The 27,973-nt window shown below is 43.4% G+C and overlaps 2 protein-coding genes across 6 annotated transcripts in view; both read right to left on the bottom strand.

Moving 5' to 3' along the window:
* The window catches only part of FAH (fumarylacetoacetate hydrolase), a 16,714-nt gene extending 4,165 nt beyond the window's left edge, over positions 1–12,549 (bottom strand). Inside the window, exons 1-12 of the mRNA XM_005419601.2 lie at positions 12,454–12,549; positions 10,119–10,229; positions 9,396–9,517; positions 8,340–8,389; positions 6,399–6,489; positions 5,777–5,874; positions 5,467–5,519; positions 4,009–4,108; positions 3,146–3,276; positions 2,321–2,396; positions 1,706–1,752; positions 686–787 (exon numbers count right to left, since the gene is read on the bottom strand). Of these exons, the coding sequence (XP_005419658.1) occupies positions 686–787; positions 1,706–1,752; positions 2,321–2,396; positions 3,146–3,276; positions 4,009–4,108; positions 5,467–5,519; positions 5,777–5,874; positions 6,399–6,489; positions 8,340–8,389; positions 9,396–9,517; positions 10,119–10,229; positions 12,454–12,534 (1,062 nt within the window). The 5' untranslated portion in view covers positions 12,535–12,549. The remainder of the gene's footprint in view (positions 1–685; positions 788–1,705; positions 1,753–2,320; positions 2,397–3,145; positions 3,277–4,008; positions 4,109–5,466; positions 5,520–5,776; positions 5,875–6,398; positions 6,490–8,339; positions 8,390–9,395; positions 9,518–10,118; positions 10,230–12,453) is intronic.
* A 2,240-nt stretch (positions 12,550–14,789) lies between these two features.
* Positions 14,790–27,973, bottom strand: part of ZFAND6 (zinc finger AN1-type containing 6) — a 35,742-nt gene continuing 22,558 nt past the window's right edge. For all 5 annotated transcript variants that reach the window (XM_031055955.1, XM_005419594.2, XM_031055956.1 and 2 more), the window contains 5 exons: positions 26,107–26,276; positions 24,906–25,017; positions 22,698–22,798; positions 16,365–16,478; positions 14,790–15,775 (listed from right to left, as the gene is read on the bottom strand). In XM_031055955.1, the coding sequence (XP_030911815.1) occupies positions 15,627–15,775; positions 16,365–16,478; positions 22,698–22,798; positions 24,906–25,017; positions 26,107–26,257 (627 nt within the window). In that variant the 5' untranslated portion in view covers positions 26,258–26,276 and the 3' untranslated portion in view covers positions 14,790–15,626. The remainder of the gene's footprint in view (positions 15,776–16,364; positions 16,479–22,697; positions 22,799–24,905; positions 25,018–26,106; positions 26,277–27,973) is intronic.

The following is a 27,973-nucleotide window of genomic DNA, read 5'->3' as shown; positions in this document are numbered from 1 at the left end:
TCACGTTTCAGATTTTTAATTTCATTTTGTTCTTCAGAAGAGCAAAGCTGGTGTTTGTGAGTCTTCAATGTCTTCTGCAGTACAATAATCTGAAGACTCAAAAAGCTCCCCAGAAATGCTCAAAAGTGAAGTATAGGCATCCCAGCTTGCAAACAACTTACCTGAAGGTGTCTTTGAGACAGCAATGTACAGGATTTGTGTTTGGTGGTTCAGAAAGTGAGGGTTGCCCATTTATTGCAGCTACTGTCCAAATGGCAGCTCAAGGGGAGTAAAAGCTTGTGAAGCTGGCTCCAGCTTCATTGGAGAAACTAAAAGTTATATCAGGCACCTTTTACATTCTTTTCAGAAATAAAAAGCTGCATTTCATAGAGGGTAAATGCATTGTAAGGATGCTTCCACACAGAAGTTAATTTGCATCTCTTGTAAAATAGTTCTTAGGGAAAGAAATACAGGAGAGATCAAAACCCCAAAACTCAACAACATAAAAAAACAGCCAAGCAAAAACCCTACCCAAACCAAACCACTTCTCAGTGTGAATTTGGGGCTACCAGAGCAGCACCCCAGAGTGCCTGGGGGAGAGCTGCAGATGGTTTTGTGGTGCTCAGGTCAGGAAGGGCTCAGCCCCAAGCCCTGCTCTGTTGGCTCTGGGCTGCTGACCAGTGACTGTCGTGGTTTCAACACTTACAGGTCCACTGATGGTGCCAGAGGCCAGGAGGTCTCCGGGCCTGAGGTTGCAGCCATTGATGGAATGATGAGCCAGCTGCTGCTTCATGGTCCAGTACATGTGCTGGAGGAAGGAGGAACAGGGGCTAAAGCAAGGAGGCAACAAAGGACAAACTGCTCTGGTGGCCATTAGGCTGTGCACAGTGGAGGCATGTGGCCTGGCCTATGGCATTCATAAAACCCTCACTTTAACATGCAATTTAGTCCCTTAAAATTTTTCTTATTTCATCTGGATTTCATTTTTCCTCTTCTTCCTCTCTAAGATCAGTACTGCTGACCCAAGCTCCATGATTACACCCAGTATTTTAACAGCCCTGTAGAAAAATCTGCTTATTACTGATTTGCTGACTACTGATTTACTGATTAAGGTAATTACTATGCAAAGAGCCAAATGTGAATATGAAATGGATTGAGAACTGCTGCAGCTGGCACATCAATCTCCTGGTTTCAATCAGTGGGTGGAGGCAGAGCCACAGAGGGGATGGGGCAGACCCAGGCTCAGGCTGACAGCAGTGAGTGGTTCTAAATCACAGCTGTGGCTGCAGAGCTGTATTGCAAGAGACAATTCCCTGCCAAATGCTCAGAGCTAAGGATGCTCTGAGCACCCCAAAGGGAGCAGCAGGGAGAGCTGTCCCCTTCACCAAGCATTCAGGTGTTCCCACCTCACAGGGGGGAACCATCACCACCTTCATTTCATCTTTCAAAAATGAAATGTTTTTAATTTTTTTGGAAAATTTTGGACTGCTCAGGGAGGTGGTGGATTCACCATCCCTGGAATTGTTCAAAAGTGTGGATGTGAGTGATGTGGCTTAGTCATGGGCTTGGCATTTGGACTCAATGATCTTGGAGGTCTTTTCCAACCTCACTGGTTCTCTGATCCTGTTCTATGAGTCTAATGCAAAAAGCAGGGTTTGAAATTGCCTGGGCTGGAGCTGATGGCATCAGCAAGATTGCAAATAAACAAAAGATACTGGAGCCTTACCTTGAAATTGGATCTGCATATAGTAGTTGGCGTGCTCATTCCTTCTCCTGCAGAAAATAAAGGATAAAAAAGAGAGAAGCAATTTGTTTCTGTTGGATGAATGATGTTGGACTCTTTTTATTTTACAGATGGATGGAGACTTCTTTTATCACTGTAATCCCTAGTGAGAAAGCAGTAATAACATTTTCTATTGCTATGAAGACTGGGATTTCATAGAAAACAAGTGTGTGGGTTGCACCGGAGCAGCATCAAGCTGCCCATTTCCCACTCTCTGCTCTCCTGTGGGAGGAACACCTGGACCTTGTGGTCAGCAGGGCCCTAAGGTGGGGGCTGAGCTGGGTTAACATCTGGATTCCCCACAAGTCTGCTCATTCCATGCCCTGATGAGCCCTGGCTGTGCAGGGAGACCCCTCAGGGACCCTCCTCAAGGGGAGCACTCCCTGCTTGGCACATCGCTGCACAGCCAGCTGGGAGCACAAGAGTTCTGCCCCTTCCTCTGGGCAAAGCAGGAAAAGAAGGAGCACAGAGCCCAGGGCAAAGGGCCTGAAGGTTGTGGTGGTGCCACAAAATTTAATTGGCAATTGCAGCTTTGTGACCCCCTCAGCTTTGCCGTACCTTTAATGGCAACAAAGAGCTTGATGTCAAAAGTGTAGGGCTCTTTATCCTGAAGGTAGGGCAGCGGCCTGGGATCCTAAAAGCACATCAAACACATCATAAACCAAAAGGAATTGAACAATCCACAAGACATTCCAGTGAGTGTTGGTGTACCCAGCCTGTGCTGCACAACCCATTCACTTCACCATTCTTACTGCTCAGATTATCACTTTTCTTGGTCTCATGCACACACGTTTAAAGATCTTTCTGGACAGACACAATATCCATGTAATCCAATTCCTTTTTCTGCACAAGGCTTGCAAAAGCCATGCCCATCATTTCATTGTGGATGTTAATCCAGCACGAACAGAGTGCCAGCACACCTTTGCTCTGTGCCTGCACAAAGATGGTGAGGTCTCTGCAAGACTCTCTTATCTTTCCCAGTTTTAACCACCTGCACAATGCAGACAACTGGAAATGCTCGAACAAAGTGTTCTGGCTTGACTCCAGCCTCTCTCCACCACTTACAGGATGCTAAGTGCTACCAAAGACCCAGAAGAAGCTCTGATTATTTATTTTCCAAGTGTTTTAAAGATGATTTTTCTGGCCCTCTCAAGCAGGATGACAGCACAACACGTGCCAGGGCCAGTGACATCAATGAGCACTTGAACCCAGAGGGCCCTGGTTGCCTTCATCTGCTCAGAAGCAGAATCCCAACTGTGAATTCCATGGAGACAGTCCTTGGCATGGAGGCAGCTCCGTGATTTCTGCTGATGCCAGCTTCCAGCTCTGCTGACATTTTCCCAGCACCGCTTTTCCTTTATTTCAACCTTTCCTCTTGCTGACCTGCACAGGGTTTGGCAGCACAAATGGCATGAGAGCTTCCATGGTGACAACCCACGGAGAGATGGTTGTGCCAAGGCTTTTGCTCAGGAAAGGACCCAGAGGAACATATTCCCACTTCTGGATGTCACGGGCTGGGAAGAGAACATTCAAAGCAATGCAGGTAAACATATCCTAGGAATTGCACAGCCATCAGACCCATGAAACAGTAACATGAATTGAAATTGCCATCCCCAGCTTTTTCTAGCTGTTGTGCCCAAATCCTAATTTAAATCCATCCATTTTCAACCCAATTTTCTTAGATCAGCTAGATTAGGATGATAAATCAGCAATAAGTAAAACAAACGAGATCATCCCCATATAACCAGTATTTTTACCCCTGCTTTAATTTTTTATAATTTATAATATTTATAATTTATTATATATATTTTATAAGATATTAATTATATTAAAAATGATAAGAATCCTTTTATACCCAGCTAATGGTCTTTGCCAGCCATAGGGAGAATTTCAAAAAGTTAAATCATTGCAGAGACTGAGGGATTTGTGATTGCCAAACTTCCTTTTCCTGACACTGAAATCAATCACCATCCTTGGTATCACCATTCTTATGACTCCTCCATCCCTGCCCAGAAGGAACTAGACTGAAATTAGCTCTTTCATAAGTAAATAAATCTTCATTAGGCAGCAATTTCTGGTTCTACTAATTGATCAAAGATGGATTGATACAGGCAACACTTCATTTTCATCCCTTCCAGTGGTACCCGTGGTTTCAGTGATCAGTTCTGCTGTTGGAATATGGAATTTGTGCCTCTCCCGTGGTGCTGCACCCCCCTCTCCAGGCAGGCTCCCACAGCAGCGCTCACCGCTCCAGTCGTTCATCAGCACCATCCCAAAGATGTGCTCCTGGGCCCTGCTGATGGGAATGGGCTCCCCAAACTTGTTTCCAGGACCTACAAAGAATGCCTGAAATCAAAAAGCAATGTGCTGATTATGTTTTTGGAGTTAAAAATCCTTACTGCACAGAGAGTTGCAGACAGATAGTGCAAAACTCATCCTGTCCATTAACAGAGGCTGAGGACAGGATGAGTTTTGCACCATTTCCCACACACATTTGGACAAAACCCATGGCCTGCTCCCCCTTTTCTTCCCCTCCATGAAGCTGGCAGGCTTGAATTACTTAAGAGCTCTGTGTTGCTAAGAGACAGGCACTAAACAAGGGCACAATGTTGTCAAAATGCAGGAGGAAAAAATGGTCCCTCCTGATTGGAGTCCGGATGCAGAACAGGTTTGCCCACCGAAGGGACTGATTGCTGCAGACAGGGAACAGGAAGGAATGTAAAGTCATCCAGGGGGATACTGAACGTGGCTGGAGCCTGATGAGACAGTGGGCAAGAACAGGCAGGTGGAGAAATGTGCCCACTAAGAAAAGCAGGCCATGAACTGGGTCCCTTAGGAATCCACAGCCTGCCCATGCCGAGGATTTTATAGGAAAGCTCAGCTGTCTCTTTCTGTCTGCAATATGGAAGTTTTTCCTTCTGTTCTTGCAGCAGCCAGCAGTAGAGCTCAGGCTGGAAAGCAGAGCCATGGGAACCCCATTTTGTGGACTGCATCTCCCCTTGCAGCATGAAAGAGTTTCACTACATTTTTATAACCATTTCCATCAATATTACACTTCCTCCACAACTTTTTTTTTTTAAGGGAAAAGACTGGGAATAAAACATACAAAAATTATATAAGCTATTAAAATGATATAAATCTTAATAGAATCCCATGAAACCCTCCCTTCTGGACCACACTAAGCCACAGCATGATGTGCCTTCCCATCATGTTTTTTTATATGTTTACAGGTTTTAACTTTCCAGGCAGGACAATCAGGAGTTTGAATCCCACTGCCAAGTTCTCAGGGTTTCCCCTGCTCCAGCACAAGGTGCAGACAGCCTGGACTTCCCAACCCCAGCGTCCACTGATGGATCCTGGCTGCAGTGCAGAGGTAACTGCTGACCAGGAAATGGGCTGTGGTGGCTGTGGAAAAGAATTCTGCTGCCTGACTGCACCACTGGTGCTCAGCTTTGGCCAGGTGAGCTTTTTCCAGCCTGAGAGCTGTATGAGCAAACCTCCCAGTGAGCTAAGGCACCCTGCTCCTCACCCAAAGCAAAGGTTTGTTGCCCAGAAATCCTTACTGCCTACAGCACTGACAGCTCAGAGAGGAACACAGAAATGGACCTTATGGGACATACAGTTTAGAAGAAGTTAAACCCACCCTTTCTTCCCCGTTTCTATTATAATATTTTTGAAGTTATAAGGAGAAAAAAGCCTCTCACCATTTCTAACTCAATATCCAGACGTTTACAAGCACCAAACACTGGAGGTTTATCTGTGGGTAGAAGCGAGAATGCATTACAACAGGGAGGCAGCTAGGGAAATAGAAGTAATGGCCAAAAGAAACAGCAGCTGGTGCTGCTTGGCATGGAACAAAAAATGGACTTAAACCAGGGCTTTCTCTTGCCCTGACCCCAGGCTGGGCTTTAGGCAAGGCATCCCAGACCCTTCCACTCCACTACTCTATGATGTGGAGAAAAATTACAGAATAAAAGAAATAAGAATCCAGATTAAAATGCCCCCAGAACTCACCATTGTCAGGTTTTGTTTGTCCCACAGGTCTCCTGATGGGCGTCCCAGACACCACAACAGACGAGGCCCGGCCGTGGTAACCCACAGGTAAGTGCAGCCTTGAGAAAGAGCACAGGGCCTGGGTCAGCTGGGTGCCAGAGCAGCTTTTGGGGTGGAAGCACCAGGGGAGTGTGAGGTGCAAGGAGAATGAGCTCTGCATGCACAGGCACAGACCTCAACACCTTATTCTGATATAAGGTTGGAAGTGAAATATAATAACAAAGCCATGCTGCAGTCTTAATGCACTGCTGTGCCACTGCTCCAATTAATCCCTTGCATCTTAAAATCTGCTTTCTTTTCACTCAGCAAAACCTAATTTTTTAGGTATATTTGTCTTTGAACTAGGGGGGCTGCACAGTGACTGCTGTGGCCACTGCAGTGAAGGGCAGTGCAGGTTCAGCTGAGGCTGGGGATGTGTGGAATTTGGTTCTGGCATTGAACTCTGGACAGCACTGATTCTCATCTGCTATGAACTGAAACCAGTGTGACCCTGAAAATCTACTCAGACCTTTGAAACATCATGTGTATGTAAGGATAAGCCTGCAAAATAATGCTGCACTAGAGAGCAATCCAAGGCACCCACCAGTTCGGCATCAGAGCGTTCTCCTTCCCCCTGAACATGATCCCAACGTTTGTGGCATGCTGGCGTGAGGAATAGAAGTCAGTGTAATCTCCTGCACGAGGGAAGAAGCCATAAAACAGGGATCAGTGGCAGCCAAGGCCCTCACCTGTGGGGGCTGGAGCACATCACCCACTGCTGGGAAGGGAAGGAGCAGAGAAGGAGACAGCGGGAGCACTCAGGTGTCACAGACATCTTTTATGAAAAACCTTTTTTTTTAAAGATTTTTCCTCCTGAGAAGCTCAGAGGCCTCAGGAACAAAATGCAAACAATGATTTTCTGCTGCTGTGGAATGCAGCAGGTGGATCTTTGATTAACCCATGTTAGTTGTTTCTAATTAATGGCCAATCACAGTCAGCTGGCTCAGACAGAGAGTCCAAGCGACAAGCCTTGGTTATCATTCTTAGCTATTCTATTCTTAGCCAGCCTTCTGATGAAATCCTTTCTTCTATCCTTCTAGTATAGTTTTAATATAATATATATCATAAAATAATAAATCAAGCCTTCTGAAACATGGAGTCAGATCCTCGTCTCTTCCCCCATCCTGGGACCCCTGCGAACACGGTCACACTCGGGGATGTCAGTGATAGCACAAAGGGGTGATTAACAGCTCACCTATACATTATGCAGACAAAAATGGCTTTTTTTTTGGTAAGCCTCCAGTAGCGAAGAGGAGGGGAAAGGCAGGACATAAAGCAGCAGCCCCCTTTCCATAGGCAAGCAATTCCCGCTGCTTTCCCTGCAGCCGGCGGCAGCGGCGCAGGGACCCGGGCGATACCCAGGACATCTGCTGCCCTCTGCTGCCATCCCTGCAAACAGCTCCCGCTCCTGAGCCACGGGAAAACACGGGCAATGAGGGGAAAACACCTTCTGGGAGGGTGCATTTGCATGATGTTGGTGAGGGAGCTCAGTAATTATCCGGCAGCTCCAGGAGCATCCAGGAGTAAGTGATCCCCTGCAGTTCAGCCTCCCAGAGGAGGAGCCAGCCAGCCAGGAGAAGCAGGAACCACACACGGGACAGAGCTGCACCTAGGGGCTGTGGAATCCTAAATATGCCTCCTATCTGTGTGATCCAGCTCGGTGACACCAGGGCAGTCCATTCCCGGTAGCCATGGGAGCCAGGAGCCAGCAATTGTCTGACACGACATGTGCAACATGAAACTAATTTTCAGAAAGGCATCACACCTATGGGAACTCCTCATGGCTCCTCTGGGACAGGCTAGACTTTGTCCCAAAGCAGGGCTGTGCCCCCAGGAAGGCAAAAGGCAGCTCAGAACAGAGCTTGGATAGATAATGGGCAAGTTCACATCCCTGTTCCCATGCACGTCATGCCCTCAAGTGACTTTGATCAGGTTGGTTTGGGTCCAAACACAAACTCCTGCTAAAACCAGGAAATGTTCATGTATCTATATGAATATAGGAATCCCAAAGCAGTCCTCATGGGAGTGGAGGCAAGATCTGGGATGCAGAGTGGAAACTCATACTTGTTCATGAGGCTGTGCAGGAATATCTGCCTTGGAAACTTTGCAACATCTGAAATATTTTCTGATGGCAAAAGGGGAAATTGTTGGAAACTGAACAAGTGTTTCTTTCCTGGCTCTAGTCACAAAGGCCTGTGGTGATGCCAAGCTGATGACAGGAGTTATGTACCACCAGACACCCCTGATTTAGTGGAAATTGCATCCAGGAGTGCTCTGGCTGCTATTGAGCTTCCCCAGGCCTTTATTCTTGTGCCACAGACAGCACCCAGCTTTCATTATGTGCAATAATCTCCTTGTGGCTGCTGCAAAGCCCATTCCCTGTCACAGCTATGATGTGTCTGTCTGGAGCAGCTGGAAATGAAGCAGCTGCTCCTGTGGGAGCACAGGGCAGTGCCCAGGAGCCCCTGGCTGCCCCCGCACTCACCAATGTGGGCAGGCAGGTGCATCGTCGCAGCAGCTTGAGGTACAAATGCCCTGAAATGAAAAATGATGCCTTCAGATCTCAGAAAACTTGCAGCTCCCACCCGTAAGAAACATGGAAGAGGCTGACTTGCTCCCCCAGCTCCTTCCTGAATTTAGTTTGCAAAAAAACCTAAAAAATAAAACTGGCAGAAAAGCTGGCGACTGCACAGGCTGCTGTTCCTGGGGTGGCTGCAGCAACAGGAGCAGCTGCCAGGGGCTGTGTGGGCACAGAGAAATCCCAGAGCCCGTGCCCAGGACAGCAGTGCCTCTGCTGGGTGGGAAGGATGAGTTCATGGCATGTGGCTCCTGAGGGGGGCTGATTCCAACTGCTGGCCCTGCTCATGGGGCAAGCAGCAGCTCAACCCCTGTCCTGCTCATGAGAGCCTAAATCCTCCCAATCCCCCTGGCAGGACAGGGAGGAACAACTCCTGCTCACTGCCAGGGCAGGTATTGTGGTGCCTAAAGCATCACTCCAGACAAAGGAGAGGTGTGGGGTTGATGGACACCCACATTTTCCATCAGCACAGAGCAGAGCACAGCCCTCCCCTCCTGCCCCTGCACAGCCCCAAAGCTGAAGCCAGTTTGTGAGCACATGCTCAGTTCCAGCAAAGTCAGGTGGTTACTGAGGACAAACTGGGGGGTGTCCTATTCCTGCTCCAGGCGTGACAGGCAGGTGGGAGAGGTGGAGACCCTTGAACCATGTCTGCATGGAAGGAGGGGGGTGGCCAGAGCGCCAGCCCAGCCCCACAGAGAGGCAGCAGCAGCTCTGGACACACCCAGGGCAGAGCTGGCTGTTCCCAGGAGGAGGGTGACACCCTGGCTCTGCGGGCAGTCACGGGATTAATCAGAGATTAATCTTTAGGTAATTAAGAGAAGGAAGCACTGGATGTGCACAAACCCCAGTTCATTCCCACGTAGGAGGCAGGTGGCCACGTCAGAGTGTTGGTTTTGGTGTGCTGTCACTCAGGTGACACAGGGCACAGCTGACACCTCTCTGTGCCACTCTCTGCTCCCTCACCTCCTCCTCAGCTCCGTGTTGTCCCTCAGGGTGGGCTCTGCAGCTGACAGCAGCTTCTGCAGGAGAGCCCTGGCCTCGATCCACGCTGGCCGGCCCAGCCCCATGAAGGCATTCAGGGTGGGCTGACAGTGGCACACAGGGGCAGGGACAAAGAAAAAATCACATTTTTACTTATCCTTCACGGCAGGAAGATGTCCCACACTCCCATCCCAGTGTTGGATGCCCGTGCCCAGGGTTATGTGGCTGTGGCTGCCCAGAGCACCCTTCCCCTGCCCATGGCTGCCCACACCCCCATCACACCCCACAAGGACCTGCTGCATGCTGGCATCACCCGTCCTTCACACCACTGCAGGCTCTGCTGGCTTTGATAGCTCCGCCAGCTGTACACAGAGCTTGCTTGTATTTATCCTTTACACAACCTCCCTGTCATTAATATCCCACCCATGGAGTGTTGAGGGCACTAGCAGGAGTGAATTAATATTTAGGCTTTGTGTCAGACACCTGCATTGCCAAAGGATGATGCCTCTTTCCTGGAAAATGACCTTTGGACCCCCCATGCCCCTGCTGTCCTTGCTATCACACCTGTGATGGTTTTTGCTCTACCAGAACCCGCCTGACAACATATTTCCAGTTCATGTTCTTTATCTCACCACAAGTTGCTAAAGTGCCTTATGGAATATTTGTTAAATGCTTGTGGGAATTAGAACAGACTCCAATAAATACCTGGTCAAAGACGTGCTGATGTTTGGCAAGAGCTGGTCCATTGAAAAGATGTTTAATGACGCTGAGATCCAAAATCTGGTCCCCAATGGCTACCCCAAGCCTGTGCCGAGGCTGCAAAGCAGCAAGAGGAGGGGGGAAGAGAAGAAAAGTCTATGCTTGTACCCAAAAATGCCCCAAAGAGGGCATAGGGGGAGACAGTGACCACAGAGAGTTTAACATATCCAGAACAAAGGTCTGGTACCACAGCAATGGAACATCAAGAGCCATCTGAGTCTGGCTGCTGAAAAGTGTTAAGCCCTATGGGCAGAGCATCACTGCAGACTCCCTGCAGACCTTGAGGGGTGGAAAAGAGCCTCATCCCCATCTTTTGGGGAAAGGATAGCACAACAAGCAGAGGTTTCTCTCCCTGCCCTCCTTCCCCCAGAAAAAGGCTGACTTGCTCATTAACACCCTTCACTAATGACATGCATTGCAGAATAAGCCCATACATCTGCAGTATGCTGTGAAGTGGGAAAACACTACTGCTCCTCCTGCCAGAGGGGAACAGAAGCATAGAGAGGCCTTGGGCAGGGTGAATTCCATCCCTGTGGGCATGCCATTGGAGAAACAGCCATTTCTGCAGCCCAGCTCCTCCCCAGAGGACAGAGGGTGCTCTGGTGATGCCAGGGGACACACCATGCCCAGGCACAGGATTTCTGTGCCTTGCTGGGCGAGGCTGCCCTGCACCACCCATCCTCACAGCACACCAGGAGCTCAGGACCAGCACACTGAGCCCAGGCTGGATCCCTGCTGGATCCTGGCTGCAGGAACAGCATCCCACACATGGGAAATGTCACAGATGCAGCCCAGGAGACAAAGCTCCTGTTCATGGCCCGGGCCGTGCGGAGCCAGCGGCGACGGCGGGGCAGCAGCACCGACAGACCCAGGGCAGCTGCACGGGGCAAAATCACACCACAGCCTCCATTATTGTGTCTCTGGGCAAAGAGAGACAAGCTATTACAGCCACTCTGAAAAGCAGCTCACCAAAATAACCATCTTCAAAGGTGCACGCTATTAAACCTATTTTTCAACCTTTAATTTCCAAACAAGATTCCAAATGTGGTAGTAGGCGTTTATTCAGCAAACATTCCTGCAGAAAAAAAACTAAAGGTCATGTCAGGTTAATTTGTAACTGGGATAGTCAGGAATGACACCAATTGTTTTAGCCTGAAATCATTAGAACATTCAGCTACCATCAGAACATTGTTCTCCTAAATAATTTCTGTAAGTCTTGCCTGTCATTTCACAGGGTTTGAGTGAAGATGTCTTTTTCAGAGAACAGTTACTGAGGAAGGCAGAAAAATAATCCAAACTTGCTAGATAACAGCATGCACATCTTGGAATAGATTAAACACACCATCTCATTTTATCTTCAGAAAATGCCACATCAGAAAACAGAATCTTCAGGTGGTTTTTTTTTTAACCTACATGGATAACTAGCAGAAACCAGAAGATAATGATGAAGTTTCCATAAGCAATGACAAATAAATTCTCCACTTTTTCCTTCTGAGAAGCAGCTCTTGGCTTGTTTCCCTTTCTCCAGGAACTCCACCCTGTCAGGCACTCAGAGGTGTGAGGTTCAGCCTAGCTGGACTCAGTTCTCATGAAAATTGGGAATTGAGAGCTACCTCTTTGGTAGAAAGGTTGAGTCACGTTTTCTTATGTGATCGTTATAAAATAGAAGGGCTGGAGCTGGCTCAGCTGGCAGGCTTCAGGCCCAGCTTTAAATATGACACATTTGCACACACTTAATGCAGCATTGCATAAACATACACCCAATAGAACACAATGGGTCAGCTGCAAAAACAGGTAAAACACACATTTGGTGCCCTGGTTTAATGCTTTGGCAGCCACCACCAGCGGTAGTTACTGGGGCTTCTTAAGGGTAATGGTGTGATTACAGTCACAGAGAGAATGAAAGACCAAGTTAAAAATTAAAAAATTGAGTGTGAAATGTATTGTGCCTCTACATAGGGAGTGGAAGGGTCAAACACAGATTAAATGATGTCACAGAAATGATCAAAACCACAGAACTACTGTACATATTAGCCAAAGTATTTCTCATCAGTATTAACACTTCTGATTTCTTTTGTGCAGTTTCAAAGAAGCTGTAATCAAAATAACCACACTAAGGAAACAGACAATGTGTCAGCTACAGCTTTGCCATCAGGTCAGGAAGCCCATGAGTGTCTCAGGCTGGGAAATCTCCCTTTATCCCACATTGCTGGGAAATTCTGCTCTCTTATAGCCCTGGAAGAATTACAACATCCCAAGAACAAAGTTTGCTGTTACTCACCTCCTCCTTTGTGGAGAAAACCCCATAGGGGAGGTTTTGGAGAGGAAAATCTGAGTCCTTGGCTACCTGGATGAAAGACATGCTGACCCCCGAGCAGCCCCTGCTTACACACAGCTCCCACCTCCCAGGTGCTTCACACCTTCCTCAGAGGAAGATCCTCTCCAGGTGCTGCAACCCAGAGCAGAGGAGCATCAAATCCCACCCTCTGTCCTCAGGCACAAACCAATCCCTGCTCCGTGGCCATCCCACCCCCTGGCCGGGCCCTGGCAGTGGTTAATCAGTGCCAGGGGTTGGCCTGAGTCAGCAGCTGTGAGCTGTTCCCAGCCAGGCACTGACCCTGGTGAAGGGGGGTCTTCTCCTCACAGGTACCTTCCCCGGAGGTATTTAGATGTGTAGATGTGGCACTGAATTTAGGGGTGGACTTGATGTTCTTGGAGGTCTCTTCCAACCTTAACCCTTCCATGATTTTACAAACTGAGGCCTTCCTGTAACAGGTAACTCACTGGGGGCAAAGGATCCAGCAGCTCTAAACTGCCCTGGTTTACCTTTGGAGGGGTCATTTATGTGCCAGGGCCCTGGTGAACTGATTATGTCCACACTGATTCTCCCACCACAAGCTCAGCAGCCCTTGGGAAGTTGCACAATTCACACCTGAAACTGCACCTTTTGTGGTTTTCAGTTTTGCAATGCTGCTGCACCTTGTCAAGTTCTTCCATTTTCTCCAGATAGTTCCACCACCTTAAAACCAGAGACATAATGTGCAGCCAACCAAAAAGAACAGGGAGGCTGGTGCCTCTGCTCCCAGTCCTAGCATTCTCCCACCTGCAGCAGAAAATTCACTCATTGTCAGTAGCAATGAGGGAACATCCTTGAAATTAGAACTAAATAGTAAAGGCCACATCTTTCCAATAAAAACAGGAAGACACTTGTAATAGCCAAGCCAAAGAATTGGTTTGCTGCTCAACCTTTTTTTTCTCTCCTTTCTGGCAGAATCATTAGAAGAAATGCAGCAAATGGTAGAGCCCGAGATTCAGTGCAAGATGATATAACAGCATCATCTGTGACAGCTGCTCACTCCTTGAGACACAAGCTCACAAGGCACTGTTTGAAAAGGGGTCTTATTTAAACATCACAATGCCTAGCTTGTGGAAGATTTTCTGTAAAATTTCCCCTGACTGCTGGAAATGTTTTAAACACAGTGAAGAGGCTTTGTGGACAGATTATAGGATCTGGGCTAGAGAACCTGCTTATTCCAAAACTGAAATAAAACCACGTTGAAAACCTGTTCCAATACAGAGATCAACATGAGAAGACAGACCCAAGCATTTTGTAGTGCTGTGAATGTGCTGGTGTTAATTAAAATGTTAATCTGCTAACCTCAAGCTGATGACACAAAATACAGATTGAAGTGCAGATCAACCACCAGGATAATACAGGGCCATTGCCAAAGCAAACAAACATGACACAATTCTCAGGTGTCAGGGAAAGGTGGACAACCAGTCTAAATATAAGCTTATCAACAGATAGGAAGTATGTGAATACTTTTCTTGTACCTTCCTTCTTTCAGGCACCAGAACACACAAACATACCAGGTTTTCTCCCACCTTGTGAAATCTATGGCATGTCCTCTCTGCCTGGCCCAGAAACATCACTGTCATGTGAAAGGAAGACTGGTCAGGAGGGCATATAAGAAGAGAGAAAAGGAAAAGAGACCAGAAAGAGGGAAGAGGGAGAACTCAAAGTGAGAAGGATTAGAGAATAGGGAAGTAGCAGCAGAGAGAAAAGCAAACAGAAACACCCACCAAAGATGACACTGCTGCTCTTCCATGCCCTGTGCTGTGTTAAGAGGAAGTTTAGCAAATGCTTTGAGGAAATACAGGCTCTCTGACCCATGATAAGGCAGACCAGTACTGAAACTTGCCAGTAAGTTATTTATTCCTTCCTTCCTTCACTATAAACTCCATGTGCTTCATAGATTGTGGTTAGGCCATTTCTGCAAGCACAAGCTACTTCATTTATTATTCAGTCTTGCAGATTACTTTCTGTTACCACCAGAGAAAGCTCCTTCTGCTGCACAGTTTATATCCTAAATGTAGTGTTTTATCTACTAATTGCCAGCCATAGCTTTTTAAGAGCATTCTGAATTTTAAAATCAACAGACAAGGTCTGGAATCTGCAGTGTCTCTGGTAATTACAGGTGAAGAGAAAAAAAAACACATCAGAATTTAGCTGGCATTGGGATACACAGGGTAGCTGTGAATAAATACACTTTAAGTAAAGGAACCATCAATGGAAGGTCCCCATTAAAATAAAGCAAGAGAAATCCAACTTACATATGCCAGTGACAGCCACAGGGGCTCAGATTTTTTTGAATTTTATTTAATCAAAGTTAAGACGTGGATAAACATAAATACAGCACAGGTACTTCAGATCATTCTTCATATTTGTGTACAGACAAACTGATGGATGTAATCCCAATGAAAACTGCAGTCAATGAAGTGCATACAGCCTTCCCCCCACACACACAAAAACAAACCCCAATTAAAAAAAAAAAAAGAAAACAAAAAACCCCACACAATCTCAGCACACACTCTCATTACAAATGATTCATACATAAATAGGTAGAGGGTGCAAACAAGCTAATATGCGAACATGTATAACCTCTCGTTAATGGGAAAAAAAAACCAGAAGCAGCCATAATGATTAAAATACATTCAGTTACTGATAACTAGTTGTGCCATACAAGGCATTATCAATAAGAAAAAAAAAAAGGAAATTGTGCTGCAGAGAAAAGCTATATACAACAAGAAAATAAACTGCAAAGTTAACGCATGCATGTTTTATCCTGGAAAAGCACAGCCCTCCAATATTTTCTCCATGTTTGTTATAAAAGCCCTCTGCACTCAACTAAAATTAAAATGATCTTAAAGGATAATACTTGTAAAGTTTACTTAAGTCTTCAGCCACAGAAAACTGCATGAAAATAATGTTCAGAGTCATTTTCAAAACAAAAAAAAAACCAAAAAAAAAATCTATTCATCTGATGACATGCATGATTAAAAGGTCTAGGCAAGATACACTGCTCTACGTTCCTGATGACTAAGGAAAAAAGCTCAAGTCAATTTAATCTGCAGATGGTCAGAAGAGTTTTGTATTCCAGCAGAAGCAGCAGTTCAGATCTTCTGGATCTTTTCCCCAACAACTACAGGATTCTCTTTTCTGATTTTCTCAGCAGCATCAGCTTTGTAATTGTAAGAGCAACTGTGTACATCTGAGTAACGGTGCATTCCACAGTAAACGTTCCCACACCGGCATTCGAACCCTGTGGACAGAAACAGCAGCTTAGACATTTCAACATTCCTAATGACACTGGTTTGCTTTAAATCCTGAATGTGTTCACTCACTAGCAGTAAATCTCAGTCACCAGTGTCAATCAATCAGCCAAAGAGCCTCTGCTGCAGAAAGCATAAGAATCACAAGTAATACATTTTTAAGTGATTACAGCAAGATTTGACTTGACCATTCCTTCTTTTTGCATGACTAGCACAGAACATTCCTAGAGAACTCCTGCTCTTTTGCCATGTTTATGAATCTTCACCCTCCAGAACTCAGGCCCTTTCACTGGACCACTGCAAAGCTGGTTAGTGAATGGCAGCAAAATATCATCCAATTCTTTAGCTAAGCAGAGTTCCATAAGGAAGTATTTGGAATTATGAACTTCACTTTAAGACAGGAGGCTGAAAAACAAAATGATACATGAATGACTAATCTAGTGAGAGTCAGCTGAAAGCACCCTGGACTGTTATTTCAATTCAATATCAAATGACCATGCCCCATTTTCCCTTTAAGATAACATTTCAAAGGGCCAAAGCCTAAACAAGCCTAAGGAAAGTGAAATCAGTATTTCTTACCAGTCAGTCCAACCTTCTTCCTGCACATGAAACAACGATTCTTTTTCTGTTTTGGTTTGTCAAGCGACTTGTCCTGTTCTTCAGGTGTAGGCTCTGCATTCTCTGACACTGAAGCTGACATAAAAAAAATTAGTAAGAACAGTGGAGAAAAAAGTTTGTCTCTGCCTTTTTAAGTCCTACAATAATCTAAAGTCCATGCTGTACATTTGGCCATTTTGCTGCAGTTTCCATGTCTGAAGTGCATTGGTGTCTCCACAGCAACTGGAACTCCCCCCTTCTAGACATTCAATAAAATTTAAGAGAAGAATTCACCAAATGCTTGAAAACACCACAAAAAACAACCAAAACAATAAACATAGGTTTAACAGCAAGACTCAGCACTGTCAGATCCAGGAAGAAAATCCAACAGCCAAGTGTTTCCTCTCAGTGTTACTTGCCCAGCTCCCAAAATCTGCTTTCAAGAAGCACTCTATGTAACAGGATCAGTTGAGCCAAACACCCTTTTTCAAATCCTGAATCAACATTATTTTTGCTTAAGACTGCAACATGGAGGCCACACAAAACACAGTGTTTCAGAACAATCTATACCGCTGTGATGCTGCTGCTCTTGCACACCTGGAAAACATCTACACAGGACAAAAGTCACTGCCTGGGGTGAGAAACACCAGCTCAAGAGACCCAGACTTACAGGGTGGAACTACACTGCACTGGAGCCCAGAAGGAAGCAGGTAAAAACCTAATTTTAAAGATATTTCTCCTAAGGCATCTTTCAACCTACTTTAGTGTTCTCTCACATCTAAAAGAAACAGGTTACAGGTTGTGTGGGAGAGTATGAACAAGTAATAGTAGTATTTGCCTGAGTCAGGTAAAAATAGAAGTTGGCTGGTTTTCCTCAAGTATTTGCACATTCCTTACATTACAAAGCAGAAATAGAAATGAAAAAAAAACCAACTTCATTTCAAGAAGGGCTAAGAGCCAACCTCTGCCTACCAGACATAGCTGGACCACAGCAAAACAAGTCTCCAGTGAGTAAGACACACAGAAGTTGGGAGTATTTGCAGCAAAGAACAAAAGCAAGCTCCAGCTGGGAGGGGTGTGGATGGAAGCAGAGCTAGAACCAGTGCTATAAGGAAGGGAACACAACAGCAAGCTCAGACATTTGTCAGGGAAAAAGCTGCAGGCATCTCTGTGCAGCTGGACTTTCGTTCATCAGAGACTGTCAGATGCAGTTCTGTGCTGGCTCTTCACCAGCTGACAGCTCTTCTGCATGACAAATCCAGTGGGGTTTTTCATGTGCTGCTATTCTGATCTTTTTTTTTTTTCTTTTGAAAGGAAAGGGCACTCATCACTTTTGCTATGTATCAAAACATTGTACTAAGCAACATCAATGGATACCAAGATACCTGATCACCAGCAAAGACTTTGCCTGAGGGGACAGTATATTCCACAGATTAATCTAGCAAAGATGCTATTATATATGGTCTACTAATTCCTTCTCAGACACCATCTATGCTACAAGCAGACCTTCTCTTTGTCCTGAAATTTGTAACAATTCATAGTTCGCAAAGAAAAAAAGTTCAATGTCTTTAAATGGCTGTTAAAGGGCACATTTCTGAGTGGGCATAATATCAAAAGGATTGCAAGACAAGAACCAAAATCAGCAAGGACTAAAAGAGGTGAGGGAAGTACTAGAAGGGGTAAGACTTACTCAAATGAACTTTTGTAGTTTTACACAAAACAGATATTGCAGTCTTTATTAATTCATTAAGACATATTCATGCCATGAGCTAACATTCTCCAGCTTGCATTTCCTGTTATAGCAAAATCAGTCACCTCAATCTAAGTTTCACTAAGAGCCTCTGTAACTATTAGTTAAATTTAGGAAAAATTGGCACTCTTCCCTGCATAACAAGGCTCTCATACACCCTTACTTACATTTTCTTTGTGCGTATGGCTCTCACACTAAAAAAGTTTAAAAATATTTAAGAGCTGCTGCTCAGTGTAGAACTGAGTGGGAAGATTCTTCTACTGCACCACAAGTCACTTTGTATCTACTGTAGTAACCATAAATTTTAAGTCACAATTTGCTTTTGAATAGAAGCTAGAGATTTGAACCAAAATCCTCTATGATAATCACAAATATCCCAACTACTTTAGATACCAAGTGCCACTGTTCAGTCTATCAGCTACCTGTGATGACCACAGCAGAAGAAAGCCAGGCAAGATGCAATACTGTCCAGCTTGGAGCCACCCCAACTGCTGCACTTCATCTGGATTCCAGGATGCTGCTGCCTGCCTTCCTTGAACCAAGTCATCCCTTCCCCCAGCCCCAGCCCTGCCTGCAGCCAAAGAACAGCAGCCCTGGCAGCAGCAGTACAAGCTGCCAACTAACCAAAAAGGAGTAAGGTATGAACACAGTCATATTTCTGGAGTTGACAAGTTGGGCTGGTCACTAGAAGTTCCCCGATTTACACAACGTGTTCCTAGCTGATCAAAACAAGCAGAGCCTGGATTTCCTCCTAAAGGCACAAGCTTTTCCTATTGCTTTGCTTGTGCAAACCCCGGCCTGAGCATGAGCGTACTCCGAGCACAAAAACAGCAGCAGCCACATGACAAAATGCACTCCAGCCTCTGCGCCCCTGCAGGCACAACACAGCTCAGTGTGTGCAGCAAGACACCCATCCTGTTCTCTCTCTCCATGTTTTACATTCATCACCCCTGCATTACTGGGCAGAGATTTTAAAAGAAAAAGGTTTCTCATTCCTACAGAAGACCACGATCAGCTACATTTACTTCTTTGGGCTAGTAAGAAGAACCCCCACACTACCAGAGGAGTGAAATGTGAAGTAAATCCAAAGGAGAACATCACTGCTTGTGAACATTTTAAACTGACATAATCAGCCTAAAATACACTGTTTAAATGTTAGGAAGCGGCAAATTAAGTAAGAGCACACTCACCCACAGAATTTAGTTTTAAATCTTTCTGTTGAGTGTTTCCTCTCCCCCAGGAGCATTCACCCAGTAGATAATGATATCCTGTATTATTTGATACACTTGTGTCATAATCATACTCTACCTCTGAGTCCCTGGTACTACCACAGAAGTGGAAAGCATCCATCAATTCCTTTCCAGTACTGTCTACTGAGCCCACCCTGATAAGGCCCACTGAAGCTGAAGCCATTAGCTCAACTGCATTCACCTTAGGTCCAAGTAACCCCAATATAAAATTCTGTAGCAACCTAATTATTTTAATCTCAAGTTTTTTAAACTTCGCTTGAACTTCACTGTTTAACCTCACTAAAATCCAGATATGCCCAAAATCAGGTGACTTCATTCAGAACAGCCATGTACGTTTTAGACAGTTAATCCAATCTAACTTTGTACTTTGGTTTTCCAAGTAACAACCACACCACATGACATGAGTGATGGCATTTTGCAATGCTAACAGCACATGCTCCTCTCCAATTCACAACAAGCTTGAAAATCACAGAAGCTGTTTTCATTCTCAGAAGTTTTCAGCCTCAGAGGGGCTGAATCCATCCATTTATTCTTTTACCACCATGTTCCTCAGTTGTAGGAGCTTCATAATGTTTGTGGTGGAGTCCTCCTGCCTTCCCTGACAAGCTTCATTTACCTTTAAAATCCTCCCTGAACCAGAAGCATGAATCCTAACCTGGATGGTTTTAACCATCTTCCTTTACCACAGGGAAGTGAAGCACCTTTTTACCTGCTTGCAGGCTTGCCTGGAGGCAGCCTTGGCTAACAAATCAGAAATCCTGACTGGCTGATCCTAACAAGGCCATCATGTTGAGCAAAAGGCACAGCAGCCCAGAAGGTAGTTAAAATTACTTGGAATTAGAAGAAAGCTGTTAGAAAAGCTGGACTGTACTTCATGCCATTAAAGATTACCTAAAATGAAACTCATTTTCATGGTATTTAAGAACATTAAAGTTAAAAAAATTTCTATTACTCTCTATCTTAGAGCATCTGGCCTTTTGTACTGCTCCACAAGCATCATCATGGAAACACTAGCTCTAAAGCCTACACTTTCTAACATTCTAGAGCTTTCCTCTATTTCTTCTGCAATGCATAAATCCAACAAAAACAAATCTGAAATGCTCTTTGGGAATTTTATCCCTTTGTAGTTTTAGCTTGACTGCAAACAGCAAGGGCTGTGTTGCACGCAGCTCAAGTCTCATTTATCTGTCTGCTTTAGAAAAGTAATAACAGTAATCTCAGAAAGCTTAATTATTCACCCAGTCCTTCATTCAATGTTGTTGTAGCCTGGTAATTTTTGTTAAATGGCAAGTTAAGGGGACCTCAGCTGAACACAATACATTAACTTACAGCAGCAGCATAGAACAACTCGCCCCAGAACAGACATTCCCACAAGGCAAGACTTTATCAAAATAAATACTGACATTATTTCTCCTGCTCCCCTACATCAACAAAAGTACTATTAGACTTTGGGACCAACTAGCACATTGCTGTGAATTATCTTTTTTCCTAAATGTTAGAAACTTAGGCAATGCTAAAAAAAACCCCTTGGATTCACATGTTTGTATTACATGCCTGTCACCAACCTAAAATTCAAATTCCAAAACCAAGAAACTTCAGGAAGGTCAACTGTGACAGCAATTCAATGAAATCCCTCTCAGCATCCATTCTAAGCTGCTTTCCTTCCAAACTTACATTTTCAAATCAAAATGCTTTAAAACTGGAAGCACTACATTTCCTATGATTTTCAGTCAAGGGACAACACAGAAGGAACTCTTAAGGAAGTAAGGTTGACCCTGCCAGAGAGTTATAAATAGGGATGGTAATTTAGAACTGCAACTACATGCTGGTGATGTTCTTAGTTTAGAAACGAGGGTACAAAGAAAAGGACAGAGGACACAGCTGAGTAACCTCAACACCTGATATATGTTGATCCTGCAGATACATCCCTAAATTCAAATCTTCTCATAGATAGGAGAATAAGCTTGAGAGGTGCAGAATTAGAAGCAGCACAAATTTATCCAAGTGTGTAAGAAGAGAGACATGCCTCTGGAAACTTGCTGGGAAAAGTCTTTTCACAGGCCCAAGACACCTCACAGTGCCAGGGTCCATAAAGTAAAGTTCTGCCTCTGTCTCCTAGTGAAAAGCCAGAAGATGCATTGTCAAAACTGAGACAAGAGCTCTCAGCTCCAGAACACAAACTTCGTAACAGGCATTAGAGTATATCTCCAGAATGTATCTTTTCAAGAGTAAACATGTTTCTAACAATTGACACCTCAAAGACTAGTAAAAGTGGTAAAAAATGGAATTAAAAGCTTTTCTCCCAAGTTTATTAACCAAGGAGACAGCCTTACTCAGCACAGTAGCTGACTAATGACTCTTATATTCCATCCTACAGAAAAGGACAGGTCAGGTTTAGAAAAGTATCTGAGAAGCAAAGCTTTGATAACAGACATACAGTCAAAGAACTAATATTTAGAATGTTTAAGTGGAATTACAAGTTGTATCTGTAAAAAACCCACACTTCTATGTTTAGACTAGTCCACAGAAAGATAATCCTCCCCACTAAAACCTCAACTGTCTCAGCAGAAGGCAGAATACTTACTGACTTACCTTTAAATACCTTTTATAATGCCTATAGGTCACCAATCTGAGCACATTTTGTATACTACCTGGCATTTTTGCATTTCCTAAGAAATACTATTAAACATGTTTTAACCTTAAGCTCTGTAAGTCTTCACATAGAAAACAAGAAAAAAGTGAAAAGAAACTTTACATTGTACCAGCAAGGAGGATTTTAGGCCAATATAGTTAACCCTCTTAGCCACTGTGCTTCAAGCAAACAGAGCCTGTGGTTTGGTAAGCTTATATTTGACAATGTGAATTTCAGTAGTTCAAAATCTTACACCACTACAGAGGTGAAAGCTTCTTTTATAGGTGTTTCTTGTTTATAAAAGATACTGACTCTGTTCTTGCAATGGGTATGTCAAAGACAAATATGCTCATAAACTTCTGATATGAGCTGTAAATGGTCACTCCAAGAAGTAAGAGACACTCAAAACTCCACTCAGATGTAACAGCCATGGCACAGAGACAGAACAGGATGTTGATTTATGATGTGCATTTCCAACACCAATTAAAACACTTGTTTATTAAATATAAGCTTTCAGTTTCACTTGCCATTTAAGAAAAGAAACTTTATTCTTATTATGCCTCCTGATTTCACAGAATATTTGGGTTTGAGAATCAGACATGTTTGAACAGGAGTGTATTAAGAACAGCTGAAGTTTAAAAAACATTATTCATAAGTTCTGTCACTGAAAACTAGGCACCAACCTTGCAACTCTTCTGTCTCAGGTACTGTTTTGTCCACAGCTGTACTATCCGGTTGGGATGATGCTACAGATTCTGTTAAAAGTGACTGACTGGACACAGGGCTGAGGGGCAAAAGAAGAAAATTATCATTTTTATTATGCATTTTCACATTTTTTTCCTGTAAGAGATATATTAGGACACCTCTTGATGAGAAGGTATCCCAGAACCTCTGAAGTTCTTTGTGTAACCACTTAAAACTGCTACAATCTGAACTGACACAAAAGGTAAACTTTTTTTTTCAACTCATACTGAAAGCAACAAAACAGTTTCCACCGTAAAAAAGGAAAATATTTTGGGTGGTTTGGCATACCATCATTCCACACAGAAGCAACAATGCAACATTCAATATGCAAGGATCTTTACAACAGAAGTCAGCAAGATAATTGCACAGGAGACAGTTTCAGTGTTCTGGTGATACAAACAAGAAAATTGCAGCGTGTCAATGTTTCCAGTAATAAAGCTGCAGCAGCTGCACACAGAACCCCTTTCAGAGTGTAAAGTGGTGCAGGCTAAACTTCCCAATGCTTTAGCCATACTGCTAAATCACAGCATGGCTGAACACTCACCAATGAACACTCTGAGCAGTTTAGAGGGAGCAATTCAACACTAGCCATGACTCCCAGCCAAGATGCTCATCCAGCAGCTCTCCTATGGAACAAGACAGTGCTACCTCTTGCTTGGGACTTAGAGCTCTATCTCATTTGCAATTTTTTTTCTTCCTTTCTACTAAGGGATTCACTCTGAAGGCAAAAACCAGATTATCCATGAGCCCATGAACCAGCACTCCATGGCACAACTGGAGCACTGGAGTTGTAATTTTAATTGGCAAGAACTGCACATAGGTCTTGAATTGCCCCATTTGGCCACCTACAAAAGGGCATTGTCAATTAATTTTATCTGTCCTCAGAGTATCCTAAGTCTGAGGTATTTCCAGAGACTGAAGTTGAATTCCTGCTTTTTTTTATTTTGAAAACAAAAACCCAAGCAAGTGACACTGATTTTTTTTCAAGTGCAAGTCCAAGAACAACCATCCACTCCTTTCTTCTGCAGCCAGTAATCAAGCCAGTGATCAGTGAGGCACTTCTATTCTTTCATGGTTTTATTGAAGTTGTGACAGAACAAAAGCAAGGCACTGTAATTGGTTCACATCTGTGCATTGACCTGGATGAACTTTTTTTTTTTTACACACACCAGAAGAGTTGTTTCAGGGTAAGATACGTATTTTCTACCCCAACTATAAACCTCAGAATGGAAAGACTAAATATAGCATCAAGCATGGCACCTAGCTCTCAGTTCATATGCAGGATCCAAGCATGAGATAACACCTCCTATAAAAAGCTAGGGAACAGAAAAGTCTGAGCAGAATCAATCAGCAGTAACTGATGAAATCTCCCTTGCCCTGTGTTGCACTACATTCATTTTTTAAAAGAAAAGTTGAAATGAGTATTACTGCAAGTTTAGCTTCCATAGTATATAACACACTAACACTTTTCACTCAAAAAATTTCCAAAGTGCTTAAGTTGCTGTTGGTTGTGTCACTCTAAACTGAAATGGAGCCACTAAATATAAACAAATATTTAGCTTTTACAAATGGAGAACACTTAGTAAGTCTGAGTGATTTATAAGAGGATATTATGTATCCTTGAATAACCCAGATGGAAATTACTTGTTTAATAAGAGATAATTCAGTAGCACAACTTGTACCAAGACTTGTGTCTTTACCCTGTTCTAGTACTCCCCGCTTCTTGCAAAGCAACTGGCTTGTTAACACATTATCATACATTTATTTATGAGAGCTCTTGTAAACAGCTCCCTGCCATTTTACAAAAATCCTCAAATTTCTAGGATGAGAAGAGTTCTCCTTTGGTAAATGTACAACTACAAGTTGAGGAAGCAGAAGAGCAGCCAGACAAATCTCTGTAGAACAGAAACTGACAACTTCCATTTAAAGCTAAATTCTAAAGACAAATTTCCATCTGAATGCCAGATGAAGCACAAAGATCTGCTAGCATTCACCCTGAGATCCCATGCCTTAAAGTTAACACTGAAATCTTACACCTTTTCCTAATCCTGGTTCCAGCATTTAATTATGCAGGATCAGCACACTTCATTTAATCATTTTGACAGAGATTTTTCAGTAAAGACACAGAGCAGACTGAAGCACCTTACCTTGGCTGCATAGATGGAGTCGATGTAGAATCTAAAGTGGACTGAGTTTCCTGGGCACTGCCCTCTGTGCACTGGACCGGTAAGGACTCGGTGATACTACTGACAGAGGCTGCTGCAAGACACACCCAGGGAAAAGGCGTTATGCTGCTTCCTGCATTACAGAAGTTACACTCTGCATTTACTCCTCGACCCCTACAACACCAGCCAGGAGAGTAACTGAATCTCTGTCTACACCGTAAGGAACTGTAATTTTACAAAAAAGTAATTATGTTTGGCCATATTTTGATCTTGTTTCAGCCCCAGGCCCTCAGAACTTACACAGCAGAAAATTCTGAAGCTGGAGTTCTAAAGCAGTTATTATTTTTTATTAATTAAAGCATCTATGGACAGCTCTCTCAGCATGAACTGCTGTACTCTGACACAAGAAGTTGGTGTTTAGTTTAAAAAAAATCAAGATGGATCTGGGAGAACACTAGTATAACATCCTAATGCCAACTCCAGATGCATTTTGAACATGTAGAATGCAGATGCCCAGATTTCAATGGAAGATATTGCTTCTACTTAAAAGGTCAGGTTGAAGGAAAGGCAACAGTACACAGAGCACTGGGCCAAAAAGAACAGAAAGTATGTGAAGTTAAGGAGAAACTATTGTTGCCTTTTCCCATCCTGGAAATGAAACTCAAGATAACTTTAGTAAGGAGGTAATGTAAGAGCAGATCTTTCCTTGAAGACCTTCAGGGGAACTTATGGAAAGATGTGCACAAAAGCCCCTGAAGGCCTTCAAAAGGAAAAGCCATCACTATCAAGTGTCTACAGGTTAATCTTTAAGAATGAGGTCACAGAGATGAAATACCTGTACTTAAAACGCCTTTCACAAACATTCCCCAAACTCAATCCTATCTCTGTCAATAATTTCAGCAAAAATATGTTGTAGTGTTTTTTCTGCATTTTTATAATTTCAAATCAGAAACACTCAAATGAATACAAAAGGTATTAGCGAGAGTCTACATCTGAGCAGATTAGTGGCAACACAATTACATTATGGGCATTCCAACCAAGCTCATTCCATAAGGTAAGATGCTGGAACGAAATGGTTTGCACTAATGCTCCAACAATCAGTATCTGGACATGGCCAGGAAGCTGCTGTCCGCTCAGTCAGGCTGAGTTGTTGACACACACACTGTGTGCTGGGGTTACTTACCAGGAGGGCTAATTCTACCATTACTGTTCTGCCTTTGAAGGTGTTCTTTGTAGCACACTGAGCACATGCCATTTGTGCGAGGATTCCCGTAAAATCCGCAGCCAGTGGAACAAAGCATAGGCACTTGGCTACGGTTAGTTTCTTGAGCCATTCTCCCTTCTTCTATAAACCTGAAATTGATACACACAACCCAGCATTTAGAGGCCTGAGAAAATTCTTCTTTTACAGCTGACATTTGAAAATCTGGAATTTCCTACAGCTCAGCAAAAAGACCATCCAGAAAAAATGCCTTGTGGGTAACTCAGTGCCCTTTCCCAAAAAGTCTATAAAGCCTGCCCAATAGCACAAATACAGTCATATGTAGGCTTTGCATGACCCAAACTCCCAGCCCCACCAATTTATTTTCAATATATACCCCACAAAGAAAAGTAATTTTATCAAATATTGGAAGTATTACTGCTTCTGGCAGTCAGGTAAGGGGGAGGGGGACACTTATGCTGAAACCTGAACACCTGACACTGTGCATGAGAGCTGTAAAATAGAGACAAGCATGGTAACACAGGTTTACTTGCTGCATAATTATAATTAACAACAGTCACATGAATCCACATGTCACTGCTTAGTCACTGCGTCATTAGTGAAAGACGACACAACTGCTTACCACAAACCCTGGATTGTGATTTTTCATACACTAAGAAAATCATCCTTACAGGCAAAAAGTATCAGACCATGTACACAACCTCCTATTTATAAATTCATTGTGAAAACATAATAAAAATGAGAAGTAAGAGATATATAAGTTGAGAGATATATGATATACGAGTTGCCACATTATAAAACCCAATTTTAAGGATGTTAAATAAAGACTATATTTTTTTTCCCCTGGCTTGTATTAATCAAGTTTATAGATATTTGTAAGACATCACAAAAAAATTACAAGAAATGACAATTTCCATCAGTGTTCTGAGACTCCTAACTATTATCAAGTGGTCTAACTTGGAAATAATTTTTGACATGTCATTTCATGAGATAAAATTAACTTCCCATTTTCCCCCTCCATAAATATACAATTGCACTTTTCAACAATTTTGAAAGAAAAACAGCTTCACATTAAGAAACTAGATATATCAAGGTATAAATTACCTATACTTAATTCAAGATCAACTTAGGTCTACCATTTCCTGATTACAAAGTATGCTGAAGCATAGGTAATTTTAATTCTTGCAAGTCAAACCAAAGATAAGCAATATTACTGAAAAAATAAAATCAATCTTGTAAGTAACATCAGTATACATTTCAAACAAACAAAAAAAATACAGAGGGAAAGGAGTTTCAAATTACTTGAACACTTCACCAATTACAATGTTATAAAACTAGATGAAACCATAGTAGTGCCACAGTAAAAAAGATTTCCTTTTACATAAGAGGTATTCAAAGCCAAACACAAGCAACATTCCCACTATTTTGTTTCCAGAGAAATCTCATCTCTCACACCCACATCCACTCCATTTTGTTTTTATTTCCCCAAAATATATGAAATTGATACCAAGAGCAAACCCCTGGGTTGCAAAGCCAACAGCAACACAGAAACAAGTCTTCTGCTCACAGCAATAAGGTACTTTACGGACGACGAAGGATTCAAGATATAAGACAAGGAAGAGGTACAGGCAGGAAGACAACCAAAATCTGATAGTATCTTTTTCAGCTTCAACCTGCAATTAAGCTTATTTCAGCTGTTGACTTCACTCCCCCACTCCAACAGAGAATCACTTGCTTTCAACATACAAAGCCCCCATTGACCTCACACGACAGCTAAATTTGATTTTTGCTGAAGTACTGCACTTGTAGCTGAAAGAGCACTTTCATT

Source organism: Geospiza fortis, unplaced genomic scaffold, assembly GCF_000277835.1.
Source record: "Geospiza fortis unplaced genomic scaffold, GeoFor_1.0 scaffold171, whole genome shotgun sequence".
In the NCBI taxonomy this organism is placed as follows: domain Eukaryota; kingdom Metazoa; phylum Chordata; class Aves; order Passeriformes; family Thraupidae; genus Geospiza; species Geospiza fortis.
The sequence above is the reverse complement of the archived record's forward strand: the minus strand, read 5'-3'. Positions and strand labels throughout refer to the sequence as shown.